Source organism: Natator depressus, chromosome 9, assembly GCF_965152275.1.
Source record: "Natator depressus isolate rNatDep1 chromosome 9, rNatDep2.hap1, whole genome shotgun sequence".
Taxonomy (NCBI): domain Eukaryota; kingdom Metazoa; phylum Chordata; order Testudines; family Cheloniidae; genus Natator; species Natator depressus.
In genome coordinates, this window is record NC_134242.1 from 81,307,166 (window position 1) to 81,333,852 (window position 26,687).

General features: G+C 41.3%; 1 protein-coding gene across 1 annotated transcript in view; it reads right to left on the reverse strand.

Annotated features, from left to right (window-relative positions):
• Positions 1–12,610, reverse strand: part of ABCB7 (ATP binding cassette subfamily B member 7) — a 69,229-nt gene extending 56,619 nt beyond the window's left edge. Inside the window, exon 1 of the mRNA XM_074962441.1 lies at positions 12,410–12,610. Coding sequence (XP_074818542.1) covers positions 12,410–12,571 — 162 coding nt within the window. The 5' untranslated portion in view covers positions 12,572–12,610. The remainder of the gene's footprint in view (positions 1–12,409) is intronic.
• Between the last annotated feature and the right edge of the window lie 14,077 nt (positions 12,611–26,687).

The following is a 26,687-nucleotide window of genomic DNA, read 5'->3' on the forward strand; positions in this document are numbered from 1 at the left end:
TTATTCCTTCCTTTACTAGCTCTCCAAGTGTCAAACCAATAGCCTAAACTCAAACTCACTCAACAATACAAGGGTCAGAATAATAATAGTTTTGGTTTTTTTGAACAGTTGTGTACTGCTTAGAAACTGTAAGGTAAGACAGAAATGAAAGTCTGATGGGGTTACTCTATGCAATATATCCAGGGGTTCTCAAACAGTGGGTCACGAGGTTATTACATGGGGGGGGGAGGGAGGATTGCAAGCTGTCAGCCTCCACCCCGCTTTGCCTCCTGCATTTATAATGGTGTTAAATATATTTAAAGATGTTTTTAATTTTGGGAGGGGGGTCGCACTCAGAGGCTTGCTATGTGAAAGGGGTCACCCAGTAAAAAAGTTTGAGAACCATTGACATAGACGATAGTTTATCACTAGGTAATCTGGAGGCTTTTGCAAGATGATATGCCACATCACACTCATTTCACTAACTAAAAATTTATGTCTACTTCATTCGAAAGCAGACAGCCGAAGACTACATTCCCACGTATGCATCACTCTCTGAAATCTTCCTGTTAAAAATCTTCTAAAGATGTAACTCTTCAAGATAATTCAAAATAGACCAACAATGAATGTTTCAAGTTGATGAACTTATTTTATTTTTTGTTTTAAATCCATTATGCATAAATATTGCACAGGTTTTAGAATAGTGCTGCAGTACCTCATCACAAATGGACAGGATAAGGACCAAATTTCTGCCTTATCTCTGAATTTCTTGTCTTGCACAAGTTTAAAAACAAGACCCCTATCATCATCTGAACAGTCTTTTGTCATTTAATTTATTTCCGTCCAGCCATTTTATTGATCTAAGCAAATAATAAGAACTTTATTCTGGTCTGTGATAGAATTATGTCTGTCACAGGCATTTAATCAGAACCAATGGTAATGAAAAGCTCGTCAAATAACATACTTCTGCAATAAATATAGGTTTAAGATGATCAAACTGAAATAATAGCTACTCAAGAGTTTTTCAAGGATCGTTCATTCATTTTAACATTTAGATGCAGTAACATTTGAGATGTGTTTACAATACTCTTACTTTACAATTCTTCTTTCCATTTCTACAGTTTTGGTTGTTTCCATTTATGAGCCAGACTACCAAGAATTTTATTTGGAAAACCCGCCCCCCCCCTCCCCCAAAAAACCAACAACAACAACAGAAGTTATTTTGCAACATCTACTGGAATGTATTACCAAAGATATCCATAGCTGACAGCAGGAATTCTGACTTGTATATTAGTAATATAACTGGCACCTCTATGTGAGTAAATGATTGTCACAATTATCTTTTAAAATTTAAAAATTCCTCCAGGACGGCGATTTAAGAACCAAAAAGTATGACATGTCTGGGAAAATACGGATGTATGTTAACCCTACCTAAAATTCTTTTCTAAAAAGATGGACCTGAACTAGAAATGAGCTCCGTTTCACATGTGTGGGTCCCCGCCACTCCCTGGGGGTGTGCTAGGGTGATCAGATGTCCCGATTTTATAGGGACAGTCCCGATTTTGGGGTTTTTTTCTTATATAGGCTCCTATTAACCCCCACCCCCGTCCTGATTTTTCACACTTGCTGTCTGGTCACCCTAGGATGTACACATGTGTGGGTCCCAGTTGCTCCCTGCCTCCCTCATTGAAGCAGGTGGGCAGGGTTACTGCCCTGGGAACTCCAGGGCACCAGTGGACGTGGGGCCAGCTGCAGACAGGGGCGTGGGGCAGGGCTAGCTGGAGGCAGGGGGCTGGCTGGAGGCCAGGGGCTGGCTGCAGGCAGGGCAGGGGGGTGCGGGGCTGGCTGCAGGCAGGGCTGCAAGGGTGTGCGGCAGGGGTTGGCTGGAGACGGGGGGCGTGGGGCTGGCTAGCTTCAGGCAGAGGGGTGTGGCAGGGGCTGGCTGAGGGCAGGGCAGGGGGTGTGGCAGGGGCTGGAGACGGGCTGGTTGTGGGCAGGGTGGTGGGTACTCACGGGGAGAGCGGCTCGTAGCAGCCCGAGCAGCATGATGCAGCCCAGGCCCAACAGAGCAGCCGGGGACCCAACAGGCAGCAGCGGGAGCCCCAGGGCCAGGGAAGCAGCAGCAACAGGGCTCTTGCCCAGGGTCAGGCAGCAGCCCACATGGCTCTGGCAGCACAACGCCCCCGGTGGCCGGAGGAGGAATTACATCACTTCTCGGCCGAAGCTCATCAAAGCCTCAGCGCCCCCTGCAGGGAAGCGGGTTAACAACCGGTTCTAAAACTGCTTCAAAAATTTAACAACCGGTTCGTGCGAACCGGCTCCAGCTCACCAATGAACAAGAATATAGCAAAGCATTTTCTGCACCACTCTGGCATTTCAGCAGCAGGGGAAGGGTGCTTCCCTGTTACAATTCATTGTTTCAATGAAACTGAATTTTCATTTAGGACTTTGCCACAAAATTCTAATGGAAGGGAATAAAAATTGTCTGGACTTTAAAGGTGACTTGATGTTTAGATTTCACCTTCTACAGTATGCCTATGCAAGTTATAGAATGTTCTTTTTAAAAATATAAATAAGTAAGTGAGGGAAAAGGGAGAGAGAATTACCGAACAAATGTCAGGAAAGAGATAAAAATGGAAAATGTCAAGATGCAAACAAACAAAGAAAAAAACCCCACCAGCAACAGAAGTAGATAAAATGGAGTACACTTCTGACCAATTTAGAAAAAAGCCAGTACAAATTATTTGCTTTCTGAAGATACTTTTAAAAATACCCACAGTAAAGTAAAGTATATTCCAAAATATATGTATTCTACCACTTAAGAAGCACTTAGAAGTTAACTATGCAGTAGGATTATCAACACAGATCTTTTAAACATGAGATTATTTCAAAATCAGACAGGCACTTAACTGGTATCAAACAACGAAGCCTTCTCTCACTGCTACTGCTTGGCAATGCTATTGACTTCATAATGAGAGAAAGTGTAGATGGATACAACACAGGCATCACAAGGCTCAACAATACATTAGAAGATCTAGATGTTGCTGATGACATAGGTCTTCTAAGTGACAGCTCAACCAAAACGCAAGTAAAAACCGAAAGACTGTCCAGCGTTATCAAAAAGGCAGGGTTAATAATCAGTTATGAAGAAAAAATTAAACGAGAACTCCAACAACTCACAACTCTAATATTACTTTGGAAGGCAAAGGAATACAGGAACTGAATCAACTAACATACCTTGACACTAACGTTCAAGCCACAGGGATGTCCAGAAGGAAATAGTATCATGAATTGGCAAGTCAGCAGCTGCATACGCTACCTTAAACAAGATTTGGTCATCAAAAATCTAGTTTAAAGATGAAATTCTGAATCTTCCACTAAACGTTATTTCTATCTGAACATATGGATATGAAAGCTGGAAATCCAAAAATACAGACATCCAAATGCCTTCGAAAGCAAATGCCTTAGAAAAATACTAGGTATTAAATGGAATGAATTTATAACAAATGCCAAGATTCGTCAAAGTGCAACAGCCCATTATCTCTAAAGATATCAAGAAAAGATGGAAACAGTTGGGACATACGTTAATAATGAATCCAGAGCTCATGCCACAGTGGGAATACTACTGGGCAGCTGAAGAAGGAATGATAGAGGATCATTCATGCCATAAGTGATATGTAAAGGCATGAGAAGGATTCAGACTTATCCAGAAGTTAACAGACTTTAGGTACTCAGCTCAATTTCACCCTATACACTAAATTTGGAACCACTATTTAATAATCTCCAGGATACACTATACCTATATAAGTATATTTAATCAGTTATATAGATTAACATACATTTATTAAGATTCTTTATTTTTACATATGTATTATATTAGAAAATGGTGAATGATACTTCTTTTATTTATTAGATTATTAATTTTTTACTTGCGATTTGTGTCAAGCTGCATTTGGATGGAAATTGGAATTAAATTAAAACTGCACAAAATCAGCATTTTATTTAGTTAGTTAGTTAAATACAGCTAGATTAAATGTACTGGATACATGAGAAAAAATAAGTTTATCAAAACATGTTCTGCATTTAAAACGAATTGATTTATCAAATCAGGAAGTATTATCTGAAGTTGAATTTATTGTTTCTGGTTGCCATGTCCTTCAAGACTTTAGAACTAGAACTCATACTTGTTTTTATTTACAGGCTGAAAGAGGAAAAGAAGCTTTCCCAAATCAGTTTCTCAACTTTGAATGAACCAGTCCTTTTACTAAACTGACTGAATAAACTGAAAAGAATAAAATATTTTCTGCACCCACTAGAAAGGTGACAGCTGTCAAAGGCTGGCTTAGCACTTCAAACTCTGGTCCCGGGGCTTAGCCAGTGACTTCCAAGAGTTCAGTGGTTTGACTTTCTTTAAAACTTCAGCAGCAAACATGCACTGCTTGATTTTTTTTTTAAATTTAACTTAAGTTATTTTAGTAGATCATAGCAAGCTTAGGCCTTAGCCTAGGCGGCCATAAAAATAAACCTATTTAAAATTGAAATTAACAAGAACTTATTTCAACAATTCTGCAATTAAACTTTTTCAGACTTTTTGTTTCACTAAAAATTTTGATATTTTGATGTTTCTTTTCAATTCGGGGCAAAACACAACTGTTGAAATATCAGAATTTCCTGTGAGGCAGAAATTTTGATTTTCTCTCAGATATAGCTAAACAAGATTGTCCCTTAACCCAGTTAAAAACTATTCCAATTTATAGACTAAATCTTAACTGTGTTTCATAAGCAGGGTTACACTCATAAGCTAGCATCTGACTGAAATTTATTACAGAGTGGTGCTTGTAAAAGACAACTAGCTACCACAGGACTCCCTGGTGATCCTCTATACAATATTGTACTGTCAGTCACATACTAGTTGGCCCCTTTTAGCAGAGACTCTTACGGTTGCCTTTCCTTCTTGTAGTTACTCTGGTTGCTACTGAATTTAATCTTTAACATTGCAGGGCAAAATTCTGAATTTAATAGAGTTAACAATGACAGGGAATTAGACTGTAAATAGGTTTTCAGTGAGTCTAGATTACAGCAGCCTTTATGATGATTTGCTTTAAAAAAATTAAAATTAGATCTGCTATGGTTGGTGTTACAATATTTTATAAATAGGAATAATAAATTTGTAAAAATTATAATATTCTGTGGAAAATACACCATGAACTATACTAAAAAGAGTCATGTGATGGCAGGAACGAAGAGAGGTATAAAACATTATTTGGCAAAATTTCAACATTATTTTAATAGATAATACTTAGTCCTGCCATGAGTGCAAGGGACTGGACTAGATGACCTCTCAAGGTCACTTCCAGTCCCATGATTAAGTGAAAAAATCATCAAAGTAAATATTTACTCAATAATCAACCAGTTTTAACAGCGGGTCAAATACTATTCTATCGATTTATACATTCAACAAGTATTTTTCTACTATTCAACAAGCTCAACACATTTTTAAAATGTATTAAACAAAGTTGATAGTTATAATTAAATACAACAGCAGACATTATAATACAGTAAAAGCTGTATTATCAGGCCCTGTACCAACCAGAAAACTCTATAAACCAGCATTTCTAATCTTCATAGAAAGTCCAGTTTATAGTCTGGTTGGCACTGGGCCGGCAGGCTCTCTACCTGGAGCCGCGTGGCTCCCCGGAAGTGGCGACATGAACCTGCTGCTCCAAGGCGGAGGAATGGCCATGAAAGGTTCAGAGTGCGAAAGGGGGAGAGCGGTTGGGGCACAGGAGGAGGTGTGGGGCATGGGCTCTGGGAGGGAGTTTAGGTGCTGGGGGCTCAGGGCAGGTAGTTGGGGCATGGGAGGGGTCAGGGTGCTGGATCCAAGCAGCGCTCACCTCGGGTGGCTCCCCACAAGTGGCAACCTGTACCTGCTGCTCCTAGGCGGAGGCGTGGCTAGGCAGCTTGCCTCCGCATGCAGGTGCTGGCCCCGCAGCTCCCATTGGCTGTGGTTCCCAGTCAAAGGGAGCTGCAGAGCCAGCACGTGGGGTGGGGCGCGGTGGGCTGGGGCGGGGCAGGACAGCGCACAGAGCCATGCCTTGGCCTAGGAACAGCTCACCACTTACATGGAGTCACCTGAGATGAGTGCCCCCCCGGATCTAGCACCCTGAAACCCCTTCCTCATCGCAACCCCCTGCCCCAAGCCCCCTTCCACACCCAAACTCCCTCCCAGAGCCCGTGTCCCACACCCCCTCCCGAGCCCCAACCCTGCACCGCCTCCTGCACCCAAACTCACTCCCTCTTAGTTAACTGGAATTTTTCCACTTACCAGCACCCTCAATTCCCCCAGCATGCTGGATAAAACAGCTTTTACTGTAGACTGTTTTACTCCTTTTAGAGTACAATGAGCATGGTTTGGGTTGGTAGCACAGACACTTCCTAACCTGTGGCCTAAACCTACTAGCCAGTGTGAAAAGATTTGATATTTTTTTAAATACACACTCCTAGAACTGGTCACAACTAGTTACATATTTTTTTAAAAAAAAGTTTTTTACTTCGTATACACTTGTGTTTAAAAGCCTTAGAGAGTTAGAATGGGAGTTCATAGTTTAGACAGGGCCATAAGGAGAGAGGCCATCTCTGAGGTCATCAGGGCCCAACTAATTTAAGGATTTATAGTATGGCTTTCAAGGGATTAAAAAAATTAATCGCAATTAATCGCACTGTTAAACAATAATAGAATACCATTTATTTCAATATTTGTGGGTGTTTTCTACATTTTCAAATATATTGATTTCAATTACAACCCAGAATACAAAGCGTACAGGGCTCACTTTATATTTATCTTTGATTACAAGTATTTGCACTGTAAAAAAACAAAAAAATAGTATTTTTCAATTCACCTAATATAAGTACTGTAGTGCAATCTCTTTATCATGAAAGTTGAACTTACAAATGTAGAGTTATGTACAAAAAAACCTGCATTCAGAAATAATACAATGTAAAATTTTAGAGCCTACAAGGCCCACTCAGCCCTACTTCTTGTTCAGCCAATTGCTCGTACAAACAAGTTCGTTTACATTTGCAGGAGATAATATTGCCCGCTTCTTGTTTACGTCACCTGAAAGTGAGAACAGGCATTCACATGGCACTGTTGTAGTCGGCGTTACAAGATATTCACGTGCCAGATGCGCTAAAGATTCGTATGTCCCTTCATCCTTCAACCACTATTCCAGGGGACATTCGTCCATGCTGATGACAGGTTCTGCTCGATAACAATACAAAGCAGTGCAGACCGACATGTTCATTTTCATTATCTGAGTCAGATGCCACCAGCAGAAGTTGATTTTCTTTTTTGGTGGTTCGGGTTTTATAGTTTCCACATCGGAATGTTGCTCTTTTAAGACTTCTGAAAGCATGCTCCACACCTCGTCCCTCTAAGATTTTGGAAGGCACTTCAGATTCTTAAACCTTGGGTCGAGTGCTGCCCCTGATGTGCCAAGACTACTTCTGCTCCTGCTTTCCTGCCCTGTCAGCTTAGGACTTCAGTGCCCTGCCTAGTTTGAGCCAGACCCACCAACCTGCTGCAAACCCAGACCCAGGTCTGAACCAGAGAGAACTAAGCCGCTGTATCCTTCCACCCCAGACACTCCATGCCATCAACCTTGACATGTTCCCTGTCCACTTCACTAGGCCCCATGTCCACTAAGCTGGTGTGATAAGAGGTAGGAGGGGACTCAGGGCTGAGGGCAACTGAGCGAACATGGGACAAGGGAGGTTTACTTGCCATTAATTTGGGACAGCTGCTTCTCAGGTGCCCTGAGGAACTGCAGTGAAAGCACCTTCGGGGATCCCCTGCTTGTGCAGGAAATATGGGATGAGTAACAGGGGAATGGGGAGGTGAATGCCCAGCCTCTTTTTTCCCAGGGGCAAAACGGTGGTTTTGCTTTCCACCAACCCTGTACCCCTCAGCCAGTGGTTTGTGTTTAATTGCAGCTGGTGCTTGCTCATAAGAGTCTGCATACCCAGCTAGTTCTCCCACTGCATCCACCTTCTTGTCCCACAATTACTGTTTTACATCACCACTGCACATATTCAGGAATTGTTCCTGAGTAACCAAATCACACATTCCTTCACAGCTTGTAATGCCTTTCCCCCCTCACCCGCCTGTCTACCAAATCTCTCATTTCATTTACATAAACCACATTACTTAATCCAGATCCCCTCTTAAGACTCCTGAATTTAATCCTGTAGGTTACAGGTATAACCTGAAACTGTTTCAGAACAAGTTCCTTAAATTTACCATAGTTTGAAGCATCATCAATAGACATCTTATTGAATATGTCCAGAGCTCTGCCAGTCAATTTTGTTATGAATGTGGTCATCTTTTGGTCTTCAGGGATCGCATGGAGGGTGCACAGTCTCTCAAAGGTGATGAAATATTCCGCAATATTGCTGGATTCATCATACTGCGGGCATAGTCGCTCCCATTTGTGGATTTTTGGGACAGTGGAGCCAGCAGCTGAAGGGTTTTGTCTCTTCAACTCCATAACAGCCAGTTCATGATTCTGAGCCTCCCATTGGGCCTCCATAGCTCTCTTATGGGCAGCCTCTTCTGCCTCCACCCTGGCTGTTTCTGCCTCCACAGCTCTCTTGTGGGCAGCCTCCTCCTCATTCATTTCTAATGGTCTTAATTCCATCTCTCTCTTTTGCTTCCAGTCTAGCCAGCTATAGTTTATTGGCTGCTTCACTGGTAGTCATTTTCCTGCTTTCTTGTGCTGAACCATGCCCCCTCTGCAGTTCACTGAACCTGGGAGGCACTCAGCTCAGAGGCTTCTTAGTTAACAGAGACTTTCCCAGGACCCAGTGTTCAGACTTTCTGGGTAATCTGCAACCTGTGCAGTTCTAGCTTGTTCTGATCTTCACTCTTACTTATTCTGCTTTCTTTTCTGTCCCTATTTCCCTTACCTGAAATAAGCAAACATAAAACAACAAACCAGTAACCACTTTGTCTGTTCTCCAGCCACCACACTTAAAACTCACTTAAAATCACCACCAGTATCTCAAAGCAATCAGCTGTGCACAGATCCTGCTCGACTAGGCCACTGTGATTGGCAGCCATCATGAGAAATCCCCCAGCTACCACCTGAACTGGAACAAGGGCTGTACCAGGGGAACGGATTGTGCCCAGACTAGGAAGGCATCCAGTCTGTGAAAGAAACTTATTGAAACAGCTCTGAGGGTGAGATTTTTATCTGTATTCAGTTTTATTACTGTACTAGACTTAGATTTGCGTGTTTTATTTTATTTTGGTAATTCACTTTGTTCTGTCTGTTATTACTTGGAACCACTTAAATCCTACTTTCTGTCTTTAATAAAATCACTTTTCACTTATTAATTAACCCAGAGCATGTATTAATACCTGGAGGGGGGTGGGGGGGGAAGCTGTGCATACCTTTCTATCAGTGTTATAGAGGGCAAACAATTTATGAGTTTACCCTGTATAAGTTTTATACAGGATAAAACGGAATTATTTAGGGTTTGGACCCCATTGGGAGTTGGGCATCTGAGTGTTAAAGGCAGGCACACTTCTGTAAGCTGCTTTCAGTTAAGCCTACTGCTGTTAGGGGACATGGTTCAGACCCTGGGTCTGTGTTGGAGCAGACTGGTGTTTCCGGCTCAGCAAGACAGGGTGCTGGAGTCCCAAATTGGCAGGGAAAGCAGGGGAAGTAGTAGTCTTGGCACATCAGTTGGCAGCCCGAAGGGGGTTCTGTGATCCAACCCGTCACAGGTACCTTCTTTGCATTTTGTCAAATCTGCAGTGAAAGTGGTGTTAAAATGAACAGCATGTGTTGGGTCACCATCCAAGACTGTTTTAACAAGAAATATATGGCAGAATGCAGGTAAAACAGAGCAGGGGACATACAATTCTCCCCGAAGGAGTTCAGTCACAAATTTAATTAATGCATTTATTTTTTTTAAACAAGTGTCATCAGCATGTAAGCATGTTTTCTGGAATGGTGGCTGAAGCATGAAGGGGCTTACGAATGTTTAATTCTCAATTACTGAGAGACAATCTCCACTCATTGATATATTTTGCTTTTCACAACCAAATCTCTGTATAACTTTTCATGAGTGATGTACCCGAGTACTCAGATTCTAATATCTAAATTGTATTGTTAAATCTATTCACCTAAATTTGGGTTATTGCTGATTATGTACTCTATGTATCATATGACTTTTAAAAACAAACTTTGTATTTGTGGAAAATCTAAGTACTATACCCAGATGTACAGACTTTCTTTTCTCAACCTATGTGTTATATAATTATTTTAACATTAGCTTTAATAAAAATTTTGTATCTGGCACGTAAATACCTTGCAATGCCAGCTACAAAAACGCCATGCAAATGCCTTTTCTCACTTTCTGGTGACATTGTAAATAAGAAGAGGGCAGCATTATCTCTTGCAAATGTAAACAAACTTGTTTGTCTTAGCGATTGGCTGAACAAGAAGTAGGACTGAAGGGACTTGTAGCCTTTGAAGTTTTAAATTGTTTTGTTTTTGAGTGCAGTTATGTAACAAAAAAATAAATTTACATTTGTAAGTTTTACTTTCAGGACAAAGATTGCACTACACAGTACTTGCATGAGGTGAATTGAAAAATACTATTTCTTTTGTTTAGCATTTTTACAATGCAAATATTTGTAACCAAAAATAATATACACTTTGATTTCAATTACAACACAGAATACAATATACATGAAAATGTAGAAAAACATCCAAAATATTTAATAAATTTCAATTGGTATTCTATTGTTTAACAGTGCGATTAAAAATGTAATTATGATTAATTTTGAGTTAATCACGTGAGTTAACTGCAATTAAATCGACAGCCCTTATTTATAGGTTAAAAACAAGTATTTTAAAACAGCACCCCCCAAAAAAGCGTGGCATCACATAACACAGGGGCAACATGCTCTTCAGAAGCTGGAGGCTCAGAGTAGTCATTTTCTTGGCCTCTAAGTCAAGAGGAGAATGCCATTACCACTGAATATGCTGGTGGCTTTTTGATACAGACACTGTGTCTCCATTAGACTGGACCATGACTATAATTACAGGTCCTCTAGCCCACTTAACAGCCTACTGTTATTCTGGGTCAAATTTGAACCAGTATTCTTGATGTAAAAAGACTGTCTCATTCTTTACCAGCCCCCCTTTTATGTCACCACCTAATAAACCAACAACATGTAACAAAACTTTGTGTTAAATATTTGCTTACGTTATAAACATTTCACAATTAAAAGATCAGTTCTTATTACTTAAGAAAGCTTCCAACTTTGTTTTAAAAACATTAGAACCAAAGTGCATCAAAATTAACAGCCACAGATGTAAATATAATAGAGAACACAGTATTTAGACGGCTGTCAGAAGGCCCAAATCTGTTCAAGCCAGGGTAATTAGTACTAGGTCCTCAGTTACCCACTACAGAATAAGCAACAGCTGTCTACTCAAGTCCCCTTACATTCATGCTATAGTTCCAGCAAGTTCCCTACTTTGTCAACATTACTTAAATTTTCTTCACCAGAATAACCTTGTGAGGTACAATAACTTGATTACATGATGGTTGGCGGTGGAACATGGGGAAAACAAACAGACTCAGAAATGGGAAGCTGGGAATGGACAACTAGGGGTGGATCACTTGAGGATTACCTTTTCTGTTCATTCCCTTTGGGGCACTTGGCATTAGCCATTGTCAGAAGATGGAATATGGGACTAGACAGACCTTTGGTCTGACCCACTATGGTCGTTCTTATGTTATTATGCTTTGTATATTCATCCACTCACACATCAAATAGGCAGCTACAATATTTTTTTCAGGCAAACTACAGGGCAATGGAATGAGGACATCCAAGAAAAAAAAAAGTATATAAAAAAAACAAAACTGTTGAAAGCAGTTACAGAGCAAAGAGGGCTCAGAAGGAAAAGGACAAACGAAACCTTCACACCAGCCATGACTTATCAGTAAAAACAGGCAGAAACACAGAGGACACCAACTCCCCCTAAAAAAGCCCAACCTGCAACACCCCTGTACAGAAACTCACTGTCTGCTTGGCCCTAGCCTCCCCTGCTGGCCCCGTCCCCTGCAATCCTGACGCCAGGGCCCCTTCCCCACAGGGCGCCATGCAGCAGCCCCATGCCGACGAGCCCCCTTACTCCCCAGGAGCTCAGCCCCAACGGCCTTGACCCTAACACCCCCAGGCCCTTGCTGCTCCCCACTGCCGACTATCCCCCACTGGAGCCTGCGGCTGAGTCCTGCCCACATCCCCGGCTCTGCCCGCCCCACAGACCCCTCTCCTCCCTTGGCCCGGCGCTCCCTCGGGTCCTCCCCGCTAGCGCCCGGTTCCGGTGGGGACCCACGTTCCCCGCCGCACCTGATAGATCCGCGGGCAGGGCTGGCTTCTCTTCAGCCGGCTGCCAGCTGTCCAGCCGAGGACGCAGGCCGCCGGCTGCCGGAGCAGGGAAGCCGCCAGCAGCCTTCGCCGATGGAAGGCAGCGAGAGCCGCCAGGCTCCGTGGAGCCCCCAACAACGCCATCTTGAAAGCGAGAGAGAGAAGACAGAGAGGATTGTGGGATACTGGCGGACTCGATCGGGGTGGAGGGGAGAAGGAGCGAGGGCGAGAGTCCTCATGCCCCCTCACCTGGCCTGGTACCGGAAGTGGAGCCTGCTCTAGAGTAGTGTTGCTCGGAACCAGGCCAAGGGTTTCAGTCCATCTCTCCCACCCTTCAGTGCTACCGGTGTCTGCTGAGAAACCCCTGTGCCTGCTGCAGAGCCACTGGTAGTGTTCCTACCCCCAGTGGGGAGACCTGCCGGAGGCAGCTCTCTGGCCTGGTCCACATATCTATATGGCAGCCTGGACAGTAAGGGGTATTACGCAGGCAGGGAGCCATCGTGGGCTCCTTCGGCAGGGATTGATGCAGCGTGGGGCTGGAGTGGCTGCATACTCCGTCCCAGAGCGGCCAGCTCCTCTGCTGCTGCCCCTGTTTCTCATTTTCACAAAACAAGCTTTGTAACCCTGTGGCTATGGTGATTCTGGGCACCTGAGCAAGCCCCTGGCCTTCCAGACTAGTGGAACTGACCATAGCTTACGTGAGCGTATTAGTAGTCACACACAGCTTCTCTTTCCATAACTAGATGCACCAGGACAATGGAATGTACTAGTTTTTAAAGGCCATATCTCCCTCTCAGAGTGGTAGGGGATGGGGGAGAGTGTGCTTGTGTCCTGTACTTTAAGGAAATTCCCTAGTGAAGATTCTCCAAGCTTCAGCATGTTCCTCTAGCAGGGGAAGATAGGAGCAGGACAGAAGCTCTTTTCCCCTTCTCTCCAAGCTATTAAAACCTTTCCAGGGTAGTTTCTTGGCTCCTTCCATAAACTGTTCATCTTGAGTTACAGCACCCCCCATTCGTGCAAGGTACAGTGTAACTGATTTTACTCTAGTCACGCTTTCTGATATTCCTATTTGTGGAGCTGGATCATCTGAACAGTTGGACCCTCCAAACCAAATACACCTGAATCCACATATTAATCTTATTCACCCATCCCTAACAACTCCATCATTTTGGGATTAATGTTTTGGCAATTTTTAAAGTCTCTTTCTCTTGTAAAGGAGAGTGTTTGTTTCAAGGTGACATTTAACAATCTAATTCCAAATCTCCTTTATTCAAATTGTCACACAGCTTGATGGTTCCATAAAACCAGGAGGACTATCCAGACTGACACGAGTGTCCATTTTGGGCAACTTCTGGGAGCCCTGCAGGGCCTACGTTATTGACTGTGGTAGCTACCCTCAACTTGATTGTAGAGTGGGCTCTCTCTTACTGCAAGAGGCCTGAAGATGGAAGTGTAAAATCTGGACTGAGAAGATATTGCTTGGATTAAGATGGATCATTACATACTGGGGACCTGTTACCTCTGTATAGAACTGAGTCTATAGTCAAGATAGGTGGCTCACAGCTAAACCTAACAGAACTCTTTGGGCAAGTGAAACTTTGTTTACCCCAGCGCAACTTTGGTTTCTCTGAGATCAAATCAACATGGTAATAATAGGCCCTTAATTCAACACCAGTCTGAAAACTGAGGAAATTAGGGAATTTGCAATAGATTACAACAGTGTATGTACTCTTATCTGATTGGCATGCAGAGCCATGATGAAGCTGTAACTCTGTGTGACATTATTAGTCACACAAAGATCTCTTCAAAGCTACCAGAGCTTGACTATTGCTGTTGTTGCCTTCAGGGAGAGTTGTGAGCTCAGTTAGGGAGACAGCCTGACACCAAAAAGAAAAAAAAAAAGAAAGAGGCCTGTCTTAAAACTGATTTTAATGAGGTAGGTTTCTCAGGAATTACTAGGCTGCACTATGATATTCAACATTGCTTCGGACCAAGGTTCACTTCAAACTATATAGATGACATTTCTCTGTTACTAATCGGATTCTTCATCATAATCATATTTGGCAGTATTTGGTCTGAACAGTGCCACCTAGTGTAATCCTGCAAGAAAATAAATTATAATTTAGCAGCAGAATAGAATAATGATACTGTATTACAAGATTACTTTGCAGAGCACTCGTACTTTTTAACTGGGGACCTAACTCACTTGACAAACAATTATCCAAGTCTCACAACTCCACAGTGAGGCAATGGTGTTATTAGAGCCCTTTAATGTAAATTGAAACAGAGAGAGAATAAGAGGTTACTTGAGGTCACAAATTGAGTCAGTGGCCTGTAATATAATTTAGGAAAACCACTGAAGTTAGAGATGGAAAGATGAAGGAGATCATCCAGTTCATATCCCTGCCAGTGCAGAATTTTTCCCTACAGGCACTTTCTAATGTTTTGTCTAATTCTACTCCTAAAATTCCAAAGCAAGTCCTAGTTTTGTAAGGAATATTTGTAGACATTTCATATAAGGAATGTGTGTGAGAATTCGGAGTGGTTTGATTGAACCCCCAAGCTGGAGGGATAGCCATAGCTCTGAGATCAAAAACAATATTAGGAGACTGGAGGGATTCATTTGGGAAAAGAGATTAAAAGAGCTAAATATTAACAGCTTGATTTACAGATAACTAAGGGGATACAATGAAAAAATAAACATTAAGGAAGGAGAGGAATTATTTACGGTGACACATGAGTGAATTACAAGGAGTAATGAGATCACAGTAAGTATGGAAAAATTAAGACTCAATAGTAGAAGAAAACTCTTATGGTGGGATGTGATAGGCAATGGAATGGAATCTCAAGGAAAGTAGTGGAATCCCTATCACTTGGGAACAGGGTGGATTGATTTAAAACCAAGTGGAACACCTCAATTTAAATCAACTTTTCCATTTTTAGTTCAATTATTTTCTAAAGAAAGGTGCATTCTCATTGGTTGACATAACCATTAAAACATTGCTTTACAACTAAATAGAGCCTTTACGATAGATTTGGTTGTTTTTTTTTTGCTACCTCGAAGGGTACACTATAACTATATACATTTATTTAAGCAATTATGTAGCTTAATATTTTCAGATTCTTAACTCACAATTTTAGTATGTTAGAAAATAGTGAGTAATATATTACTTTTTTGCTAGAGAATTAAGTTTTTGCTCATGATTTGTGTCAAGCTGCATTAGGATGGTGACTAGAATTTAATTAAACACACCAAACAGCATATAAAAATTAAACAAAACAACCTTAAATGTTTTGGATACATAAACTTCCCTTATCAAAACTAAATGATTTATTAAACAGAGGGATTAACTGTAGTCAGTGAATTAAACTGATTATTTCAGGTCATCTTGAGAAAATTTTCCTCAGAACATAAGAATGGCCATACTATGTTAGACCAATGATCCATCTAGCCCAGTATCCTTGTCTTCTGACAGTGGCAGTGGCAGATGCTTGAGAGGGAAATACCACCACAGGGCAATTTATCAAGTAATCCATCCCCGGTCATCTGCTCCCACCTTCCGGCAGTCAGAGGTGTGGGCACATCCAGAGCGTGGGGCTGCATCCCTCACCATCTTGGCTAATAGCTATTGATGTACCTTATCCTCCAAGAACTTATCTAATTATTTTTTAAACTCAGTTATGCTTTTGGCCTTCACAACATCACCAGCAATTAATTCTACAGGTTGAGTGTCTGTTGTGTGAAGAACTTCTTTATGTTTGTTTTAAACCTGATGCCTATTCATGTCATTGGGTAATCATTGGGTCTTTTGTTATGTGAAGGGGTAAATGACACTTCCACATTCACTTTCTACACACCGTTCGTGATTTATAGACCTCTATCATATCCCTCTCAACTGTGTAGTTTCTAAGCTGACCAGTCCCAGTCTTTTTCATCTCTCCTGACCTGGAAGTTGTTCCATATCCCTAATCATTTTTGTTTCCTTTTTCTGTACTTTTTTCAATACTAATATATCCTTTTTGAGATGGGTGTGACCAGAGCTGCATGCAGTATTCAAGGTATGGGGATACTATGGATTTACATAGTGGCATTATGATATTTTCTATTCATTTCCTAATGGTTCCTAACATTGTTAGCTTTTTTGACTGCCGCTGCACATTGAGTGGATATTTTCAGAGAACTATCCATAATAACTTCAAGATCTCTTTCTTGAGTGGTAACAGCTAATTTAGACCCCATCATTTTGTATGTATAGTTGGCATTATGTTTTCCAATGTGCATTACTTTGCATTTATCAACATTGAATTTCATCTGCCGTTTTGTTGCCCCATCACCCAGTTTTGTGAGATCCCTTTGTAACTCTTCACAGTCAGATTTGGATTAAACTATTTTGAGTAATTTTGCATCATCTGCAACTTTGCCCAGCTCACTATTTATCCCTTTTTCCAGATAATTTTTGAATATGTTAAACAGCATAGATCAATACAGATCCTTGGGGGACCCCACTATTTACCCCTCTCCACTGTGAAAACTGATCATTCATTCCTACCTTTGTTTTCTATCTTTGAAAGAGTTAGTAACTGATGAGAGGACATTCCCTCTTATCCCATGAGTGCCTACTTTGCTTAAGAACCTTTTTCTGTGTGTGAGGAACCTTGTCAAAGTTCTTCTGAAAGTCCAAGGAAACTACATCCACTGAATCACCCTTATCCACGTTTGTTCCCCCCCATCAAAAATTGTTTATTTATGATAATTCTTTTCTTTACTATAGTTTCATCCAATTTGCCTGGTACTGAAGTTAGTCTTACTAGCCTGAAATTGCCAGGGTTGCCTCTTTAAAAATCAGCATCCCGTTAGCTATCTGCCAATTATCTGGTACAAAGTTTGATTTAACTGAGAGGTTACACAGCACTGTTAGTAGTTCTGCAATTTCATATTTGAGTTCCTTCAGAACTCTTGGGTGAATACCATCTGGTCCTGGTAACTTATTACTTTATCAATTTGTTCCAAATATGCCTTAGTCAAAGTGACTGGAGTTTAAATTCCTACTCGCCTAAGTCTCTTGAAAATGACACAATCTCCTAAATTACTTTGTCCGTCCTTCAGACTTCTATAACTGGTAGATCTCATCCTCAACCTCCTCATTTTTATTCATAGACTGGAAGAGAAAGACAAGTTTTCCTGCTTTGCCAACGCCAATTCAGTTTCTCACTTTTGAATGAATTAGTCCAAATGAAGAAAATATTCTTTCTGTGCCTGAAGAAGAGGCTACTGCTGTCAAAAGCTAGCTTAGCACTTAAACACTGGCTCCAGGGGCTTAGCTGCTGACTTCCACCAGTTCAGTGGTGTGACTTATTTAAAATTGAGAACTGAGACAATTAGAGCTCAGGTAGAAAGAAGCTATAAAACAGGAGTAAGATACCACCAGGTGGGCTTGATGGATGATCCTGAGGAGATACATGATCATGTCTCCTGTAGTCAGAGGCCAATTCCCAATGCCTATAATGATTTGCCAGTCTCTTGCACCCAGTAACACAAGCGCTTGATCCTGTGGGGGATCTAGGGACTAATCCAGTACATGTTGTGACATGTTTAAAGAGCTTGACCTCAAAAGTTAGATATTTTTCTTTTGATTCTTTCTTTATAAAGATCAGCCATTAAATCAAAGTTGTTGATAGAGCATCATGGATTCAGCATATTTATTTTTTAAAATGTTTTACAAGATAAGTTTAGGTCTTAACATACTTTGTATTAAATTCAGATTTCATTGTAAACAGGTTTATTTTTAAAAAGAAGAAAACAACAAAATTTAAAAATCCAATTGAAATTTTATTAAAAAATAATCTATTTTTATCCGTTCTGTTTGGGAACTCCCATCACTTGGAACTTTTAAAATTAAATGGAGCAATTCACTAGAAAATGGTCTCTAGTGAACAGTCCTGTACTTGGGATAACTGTGCTCTTTCTTTAGAGAAAATTCTGTAATCTTAGTAAATTTCATATTGTATCACTATGGACTGAATTACATCAGAGGTTTATAATCTCTGATTCTATGCTATGAGTTAAGACGTGCAACTTTATTTATATATACTTGCAAGGGAGATTGTATTATTTAATATATTGGGGGGGAAAAAAATCTCATCTTGTTTTCTATAGTTAAGGTCCTTCCAATTCTGCTGTATTTTTCCTCTTCCTGTGTTCTTTCGTCAGTTTCCCCGTTTTGGTTTTTAATGCTCTTCTTCCTCGCTCCTAGCCTTATGGCCTACTAGCAATTATTATTTGTATTAGTGTAAGACCTCGTTGTGCTAGGCACCGTAAAAACACATAGTGGAAGACAATCCATGCCCCAAAGAGACAAGACAGGGTAGGAAAATGGAGGCCCAGACAGGTGAAGTGACATACCTAAGGTCACAGTGAGAGTCGGTGACTAGAACCCTGACATCCTGAGTAATAGGCCTCAGAGCCCTGCCTACTGGACCACATTGCCTCCAAATGCATAGTTAATAGGTAAGGAAATTACTTTGACTCCTTAAATCACTGGGGAACTTGGGACAAGGATTGCTGAAGAGGCCAAGCCCTCAACTTTTAGGGGACCATGTTTCTCCTGTGATTACATCTGGTAGAACCAGGGGTGACATGGATAACATCCAGCCAAGCTGTGATGGAAGAATATGGTGTCTTTGGGGAGAGCTGATACAGGGGGATAACTGGGTATTTTTGGAGATCCATGCAAAAAAAAAAAAAAGAATCTCTCTTTAACTTATTCTACTGGACTTGTGTATGGTTGCACCTTCCTTTTATACATTTCATTTGATTCTTTTAATCACAGTGGATTGCTATACAACAGTGCTCACCATTTGGAGACACTTGCATTAAAATAGGTACAAGACAATGAGACAGGACTGAGTTTTAGCCTGGTCACTGAATGTCCTCACTTTTTCAGATTCTTAATATTATTAGACTGATAACACACTTCCTGTGCATGTGCAATTGCTCAGCCACTCATTTTCTGTGTAACTTTGTGCAAGTCACTTAAAGTCTGTCTCTCCCAACAGTAAAATGGGAATAATAATAATAGTCTGCCACATAGGATGTTCTGAGGAATAATTAGTTAATGTTTTTACAGCACTTTGAAGATAGTCATAATACCTTTTATTATCCATGATGAGTGCGTATTTAGACAATTTCCCTTATTTAAGAGCTGTGAGTCAGTGCCCATTACAGTACCAGCAAAATGTTAATGAGGATGTGCATATTACAAACTCCATGAAAACAAGGTATTTCAGAGACAAGCAACTTGATTTCATTTATTTGATCAATTTCAAAATAGGAAAAATGAGGTAAGAAGGGCAAAGAAGTTAGAAGAGCGAAATGTACAGGTGAATATGAAGTCAGAAACGTAGACTAGAAGAGTAGACTGTGTGAAGCTAACATCAGAGAAAGCAGCAATGTGTTAAGAGCTTTCCAAACAAAGAAGGTGATTAGGGATTTGACCATTGTGAGCAATGTAGATTTCAGAACCAGATCAAAAAAATTTGACCCAAATTCTTACTTCAGTTACATTGGGTTGATCCTATTGAAGGCAAGGGGGTTGCACTGGTGTGACTGTGAAAATACATCCCTTTTTTACTACAAGCGGCTTGATACTTGAATATAATAAGTGCTTGCATTAATAATGAGTAGAATTGATCACTTTAGATCAAGAATACGCCCTTTGTTGTTCACTTGACAGTCCTCCTTCAGTTTTGCCCTCTTAGTTTAAGCAGGTTGATACCTACTAAACATTTTTGCTCTTTGGCCACAGCTTCTCCTGTGAAGAAATTTCCAACTTCCTCTCTGAATCGGATTCACTTTTAAGTATTTCAGTCCTTCAATAAAAAACAAGTCTAAACTATATTTCAGCAGGATATAAAAGATATCTACCATTATTTTCTCAAATTTCCATTTTTTCTGTTTCCTTAGGTTGGCAGATGTGGCTTCATTTAGATGCTCACATTTTTGACATCTCTGCACACAGATACATGAAATGGCTGAGCAGTGCTTAGAATAAAACCATATCTGTAAAAACCTCATCAGGGCTGTGCTCACAGGAGATTGTGCAGTGGCAGGGAAGTACTTGACTTGAAGTGTGTACGGATGTGAAATCCTGAGATTGACATGTAAAATATCAAGAACATGAAAATACACACACTAAAGGTGATTTATGATAAAAGCATAGGAGTCAGACAAATTACATGCTGTATCAGTTATGGATGGGGGACTGATAACAAAAAGCATTAAGAAGGTACAACATTTATATTGAATTTTAAAAATTTTAAAAGATGTTTAAGGGGATTATGATATTTCAATAAATTCTGATTGTTAATTCTCCAAGCTGTAAAAATACAGAATGGAGCTTCAGAAAGAAGACTGAGCTAGATTTAGAACTATAAAACATTCTTCCAAAATGAGCAGAATCAGTGTTGGAGTTAGGCCAAAGGCAGATGCCTATTGTTCAAGAAGTGACCCAGGTAACTCTGATTGCAGTGCTCAGACTGAATGAAAATGCTCCCAATGTTCTGGCAATCGACTTACAGTCAGGAATCAGAATGGGAGGGTAAAAGAAAGTGATAGTACTCTATTCAATGTCCACCCACTATCCCCAAATTTCTGGATTCTTTGGCTAAATAATCAGATTTGATATTACAACTGTCATGATTAGGTTTAATAGTTAACATCCCACTGAGATTATTGGAGGGATTTCATACCTCACAAATCTTTTGGGCCACCTTCATCCCTAATGTAAACCCATAGAAATCAGTTGAGTTACACCAGACATGAATGTGATCCACTGTTAACTATATTTGCCTGCAGACTCCATAAGGTAACAGTGGATCAATTTGCATTTGGAAAAAGTTATTCAGGCACAAGATATAGGCTCAGTGCAGATATTACTGGATGAACTATGGCCCGTGTTCTGCAGGAGATCAAACTAGAGGACTGCAATGATCCCTTACAGTCTTAAAATCCATGAATCTATGAACCAGAATGGAAAAAAAAATTAAACCTTAAAAATGTATAAATAGTTGTAGGGACTGAAATTACTAACGGAATTAACAAGGAATAATGGGATGAAATGAAGAATGGAAAAATTAAAGATCATCAGAAGAAAACTGAGTGAAATGTAATAGGCTATAGAATAGTTCTTCATGGAAAGTGGTGGAACTACTTCTCTTGCTTGGGATTTTTAGAACTAGTTTGGACCAAGCATTACAAAATATAGGGAACAATCCTGCATTGGAGATAATGGCCATTAATATTTATAAAAAAATTGTGTAATCTATTAGTCTTCAGCCTGTACCATTATGCACTGAAGGACTATAAATCAGACAGGCTGTGTGATTACATCTTGTGAAGCTACTGGAATTATATTAGTGTAAAAGTGGTGTAATTGAGAGACGAGACAGTCACGTTGTCTGTTTAAAACCGGTACGATTGTCATGGCCAGCCTACCACTATGCGAGAGCCCTCCATTTTACAAATTCAGCCCTGCCTTTTATGTTTCCAGTATGGTTAAGTTTGGGTTCTTATTGGTTTACAAGAAATACATAGGATTACATTGTTTAATACACATTTTATTCAAGTGCAAGTATACTAATATTTGTTTGACTTTTCCCAGAATTTCCCGTGACAGTAATTTGAATATTCAGTGCCATGACTATTCTTTGAACTAAACTGATGACTTTTGCATTGAAGGGATTCCCATTGTAAAATGGGGATAACATCTCCCTCCATCACAGGAGTGTTGCAAGGATAAATATTCATTAATGTTTGTGCGAAGCAAAGCTACTACTACTGTAAATAGAGAGAGATTTTGCCATGACTTTTCCTGTGGCTTGCCATGGAAGACAGCCAACCTTACACACAGTTCTAGGCATATTTAGACAAATGGTTTACAAAACTTCATGTCATAAATCATTTCTATTAACATATACCATGGTGATATGCAGCCTTATAAAGTTCTAAGCAGAATGTCAATAACTTTAAAAAAAAAAAAAAAAAAGAAAAAAAAAAAGAAGAACTTCAATCCCCTCCCCTCACTTCCCTGCTTTACCTTCTATATTGTACCTATGTAGGTCTAATACATGACTAGTGACCAGTGATTTTGGGTACCTTAATATGTGTGTGCTAAAGTGGCGACACCTCAAAGGGAGCCGATTTTCAGAAGTGCTGAGTACCTGACCCCTGAAAACAAAATCAGGCACCTTTAAGGGGTCTCAAGATGGCCACCAAAAACTGAGCTATCCAAAAGTCACTAGTAATATTTGAAAATATAAGCCTTCATGTCATTCTATTTAGGATTATTGGGGGTGGGAGGGGAAGAAGTCTTGATGCCACAGGCTGATAGCATATAGAACACCATGTGATCAGTAACCTGGTATTTATTTACTATTGTTTCCCCATTATCGAGCCGAGCAGCTAGTTAAATTTCAGGGCCCTGGAGATGTTCCAGCTGGAACTAGACAGAGTCTAATGTCTTGTATAAAAACACCCCCCCTCCCACACACACACACCCAAAACACAAGATTGCATAGAAAAAAAACCAAACAAGAAATGTACAGCATAAGCTCAACCCCCCCTCTGCCCCTGGTCCCATCCTACCTCCACCCCTGCCCCACCCATTCCAACCCCTTCCCCAAAGTCCCCACCCCAACTCTGCCCCCTCCCTGCCCCTTTTCAAACTCTTTCCCCAAACCCCTGCCTCTTCCTCTGAGCACGCCACATTCCCGCTCCTCCCCCCCAGAGCTTGCTGCAGCCGTTTGGTGGTGGCAAGCACTGGGAGGTAGGCAGAGGAGCGAAGACACGGCATGCTTAGGGGAGGAGGAGGTGAGGTGGGGCAGGGCGGGGAGTTTAGCTGCTGGTGGGTGCAGAGCAGCCACTAATTTTTCCCCATGGGTGCTCCAGCCCTGGAGCACCCATGGAGTCAGCACCTGTGGTGTACAGAGTCCTGGTTCTCTGAACACAGCAGAAACCAAAAACAAAAGGAGCCATTTCTTAGCCAACCAGGATGAGGGTAGTCTAGCCTAGTGGCCGGATTGGACAGCAGGCCTAATGGTCAGAGTCAGAGCCATGGTCAGTCATCAGGAGCCAAAGCCAAGGGTCAAACCAGAGTCCATAATCAGGAGCCACAGCCAAAGATCAAAACCAGAGATCAAGAACCAGAACCAAGGCTCATACCAGAGTCCCATAGTCAGGAGCTGGAGCCAAAAGTCAAAACCAGAGGTCAGGAACTAGAGCATGCAGGATACCAGACAAGGTAGCAAAACTGACACAGGCACAGTGGTAGACCTGAGCATTGAAAACAGGGAATTAGGGGTGCTTCTGGCTTAAGAGCCAGCCTGCAGGCCTCTGCAGTCAACCAGGTTTCATGGCTAATCAAGCAGACTGCTGCAGGCCAGTTGTGCTGATGAGGCTGCCTACAGACTAGCTCTGCTGCAGGCCCTGATCCCTGACACAGCCCCAAGCCTTTTCAGTCAATAAACCCCAAAGCTCGCTCTCATTTTTCTCAGGGTCACATTGTGCTCACAGGCTACTGCTTGGTTTTCTTGCTTTTTGCCTCTGCCTCTCTGTTTGTTTCTCTGTGTTCTGCCTCCAAACAATATTCAGCAAAAGCCCACTACAGTTAGTCTAGAAACCCCTGTGTGTGTTCATATAACCCTTTTGTCTTAGATAGGGGCTTGTGATTAATATATTCTTATAGTTATGTTACTTGAAGGGCAAGTTCACACCCATCAATCTCAGCAAGGTTTCAATTTGACCTGTGAGGAGGTTTCACCCAGCTCATAACAATTTTACATGATTATCTGATTGTTTTAGACGGGCTAAGAGTACAGTGAAGACCATTTTGATGGCTCACTGCTGCTCTCAAGGATTTCTTGAGCTTTATGTGCCTTTAACGTTTACACCTTCACTAAGCAGTTAGTAAAGAGTAAGTAACACTATGCGTTTTATTCAGAGAAGAAGGGACAGTTTGTTTACTTATGCTTTCTTTGTGTTGTTTTTGAACAGAGGATACTGTTGTTTTACAAAAGTAAGATTAAAAACAGCTATTGCTTATTTAAATTAATATGTGGGGCAGTCATTTTCATTTAAACACTGTACAAGATATGAAAGCAGAAACCCATAAATAAAGTTCCCTCTTTGCTGGCAACAAAGGCAGTAACTAGTCCAGATGCCATAGTCTATGGCAATAAACTAAAAGCCAGCACATTTACTTTTCAGACTGGACTATGTAATTGCCCCCCATAAAACTAAACTCTAAATAGAGGGTCATTGAGACCAAAATTACACTTTACACATAACAGTACACCAAAAAAAAAAAAATTAGAACATTCACTTCATTTCCTTATAAACCAGAGGTTCCCAAACTTTTTAGTAAGGCAACCCACCAACTGCATTTTGTCTTTTTTTTTTTCAATGAACCCAGGGTCCAAATCAGTGGGGATCCAAAATCATAGGTCACCTTCCTCCTTGTCCTCCCCTGCTGATGGGCACCAACTACGCAGCAGCACCATGTGCCCTGGCACCACAACCCTAATTCCAGCCAGGTGTGGAGGAGAGGGTGTGGGGGGGGTGGGGTGGAGAGCAAGCTTGCCTTACCCTCTGCCATCAGTGGCGGCTCCTGTCCTATGGGGCTGAACCTGGCACTGCAGCGCCACTCAGTTTGGCCCAGCCAAATCCATCATGATGGGGGTGCAGTCAGACAAAATTTAAGGGAGTGGCATTGTGACCTGGTGCACAAAGTCACAGCACCACTCAGATTTGGCCCAGCCACTACTACAACCCCATGCACCAGATTGCTACACTCAGAGCAGGGAGCAGGGCCCAGACCCATAGGACAGGAAACAATAGTGTGGGGTGAGTGTGGGTTCACTTTCCAATCTCCCTACCCCCTATGGCATCCCCTCCTCACCAGGCCCACAACCCCTCTACAGCCTTCCCAACCACCCAACCCCATCCCCGATTTGGAAAACACTGCTATAAACACTATCTGAATTCATAAGAGACCCAATCTTGCAACACACCCTGACACAGCTGTCTTTAAAAACAAAATCCACACCTCTATTTTTCATACCAACATGAGAGAGGATTTTTCAGTGTAGACATACAAAGGAAAAAAAAAGGCATTCAATAAGCTTCTTGCATGAATTAGCCCCACCAGAAGGCAGATTCTTTTAATAGGCACGGAGACTTCAATAGGTCTATGGTGTCTATGGAACTCCTGATGGCAGCTGTTAATATAGATCTGGGATTGAATCTATTCCTGCACCAGTCTAGAGTCTAGTGAAGGGATGGGTAGCTAAGGTGCAGTCCTTGGCACCCGTTAAGTGATCCCTTGGGGTGCTATCGGCTTTGGGCAACTGGAGAATAGCCAAAGTGCAGAGTTTCCCCCGTCATATCCCCAGAATTGTGTGTGTGCGTGGGTGAGTTGCTGGGAGGCAGGGGGATTTACAGAAAGCCCGCTATACCAAAGCAGGTATTTTTGGAAAAGGGATGCAACTGATTTGCTGATAAAAATTGGCTGCAGAACCACTTTGATCTGGACCCACTGAAATGAGAGATAAGGGACTGCAAAGTGTGGGGTATTATTTCCCTTTATAAATATCAAAAACTAGACAAGAATTGTTAGGTGGGTTTTTTTTTTTGTATTTACTTTTGCTTCATTCAGAATGAATTCAAGGAACTATCTGGATGACAGAAGAACCACTCAGCCAAAGTTATCCCGAGTGTAACTCCACTAGGAGTTGACAGCCACTATAGCAGAATTTTGCATAGCATTAGCGGTCTTCTGGGCCATATTTTCCAAGTCTTTTTGCATGTTCCTTTAGAAATATAAGGCCAAATTTTCAAAAATACATCGCCTTCCCAGCCAAAGTAATTTACTTCATCTACCACTGGAATGCAAACACCTCTGGAGTAAAATGCAGCAGCTGATTATAAGCACACAGAAATAAAAATTTTATTAAGATGATGTTTAAAAAAAGTGAAAGGTACAGAGTTTAAGCGTAGAAGTTTCTGGTTATCAGGGAGTAACATACAGATTATCAAGGGGTGTGAAGTTTGGTTTAAAATTGGCGTAAGGAATACATAATCTGCAATATCCCCAATTGGGGGTAAAAGGTTAACGGGTCAAAGTACAGACATTGAGATATGAGGGTATGTTGTTCATATGATGGCTATGTTCAGGTGTGGAGTATAACGAGTGGATACGATGATGAG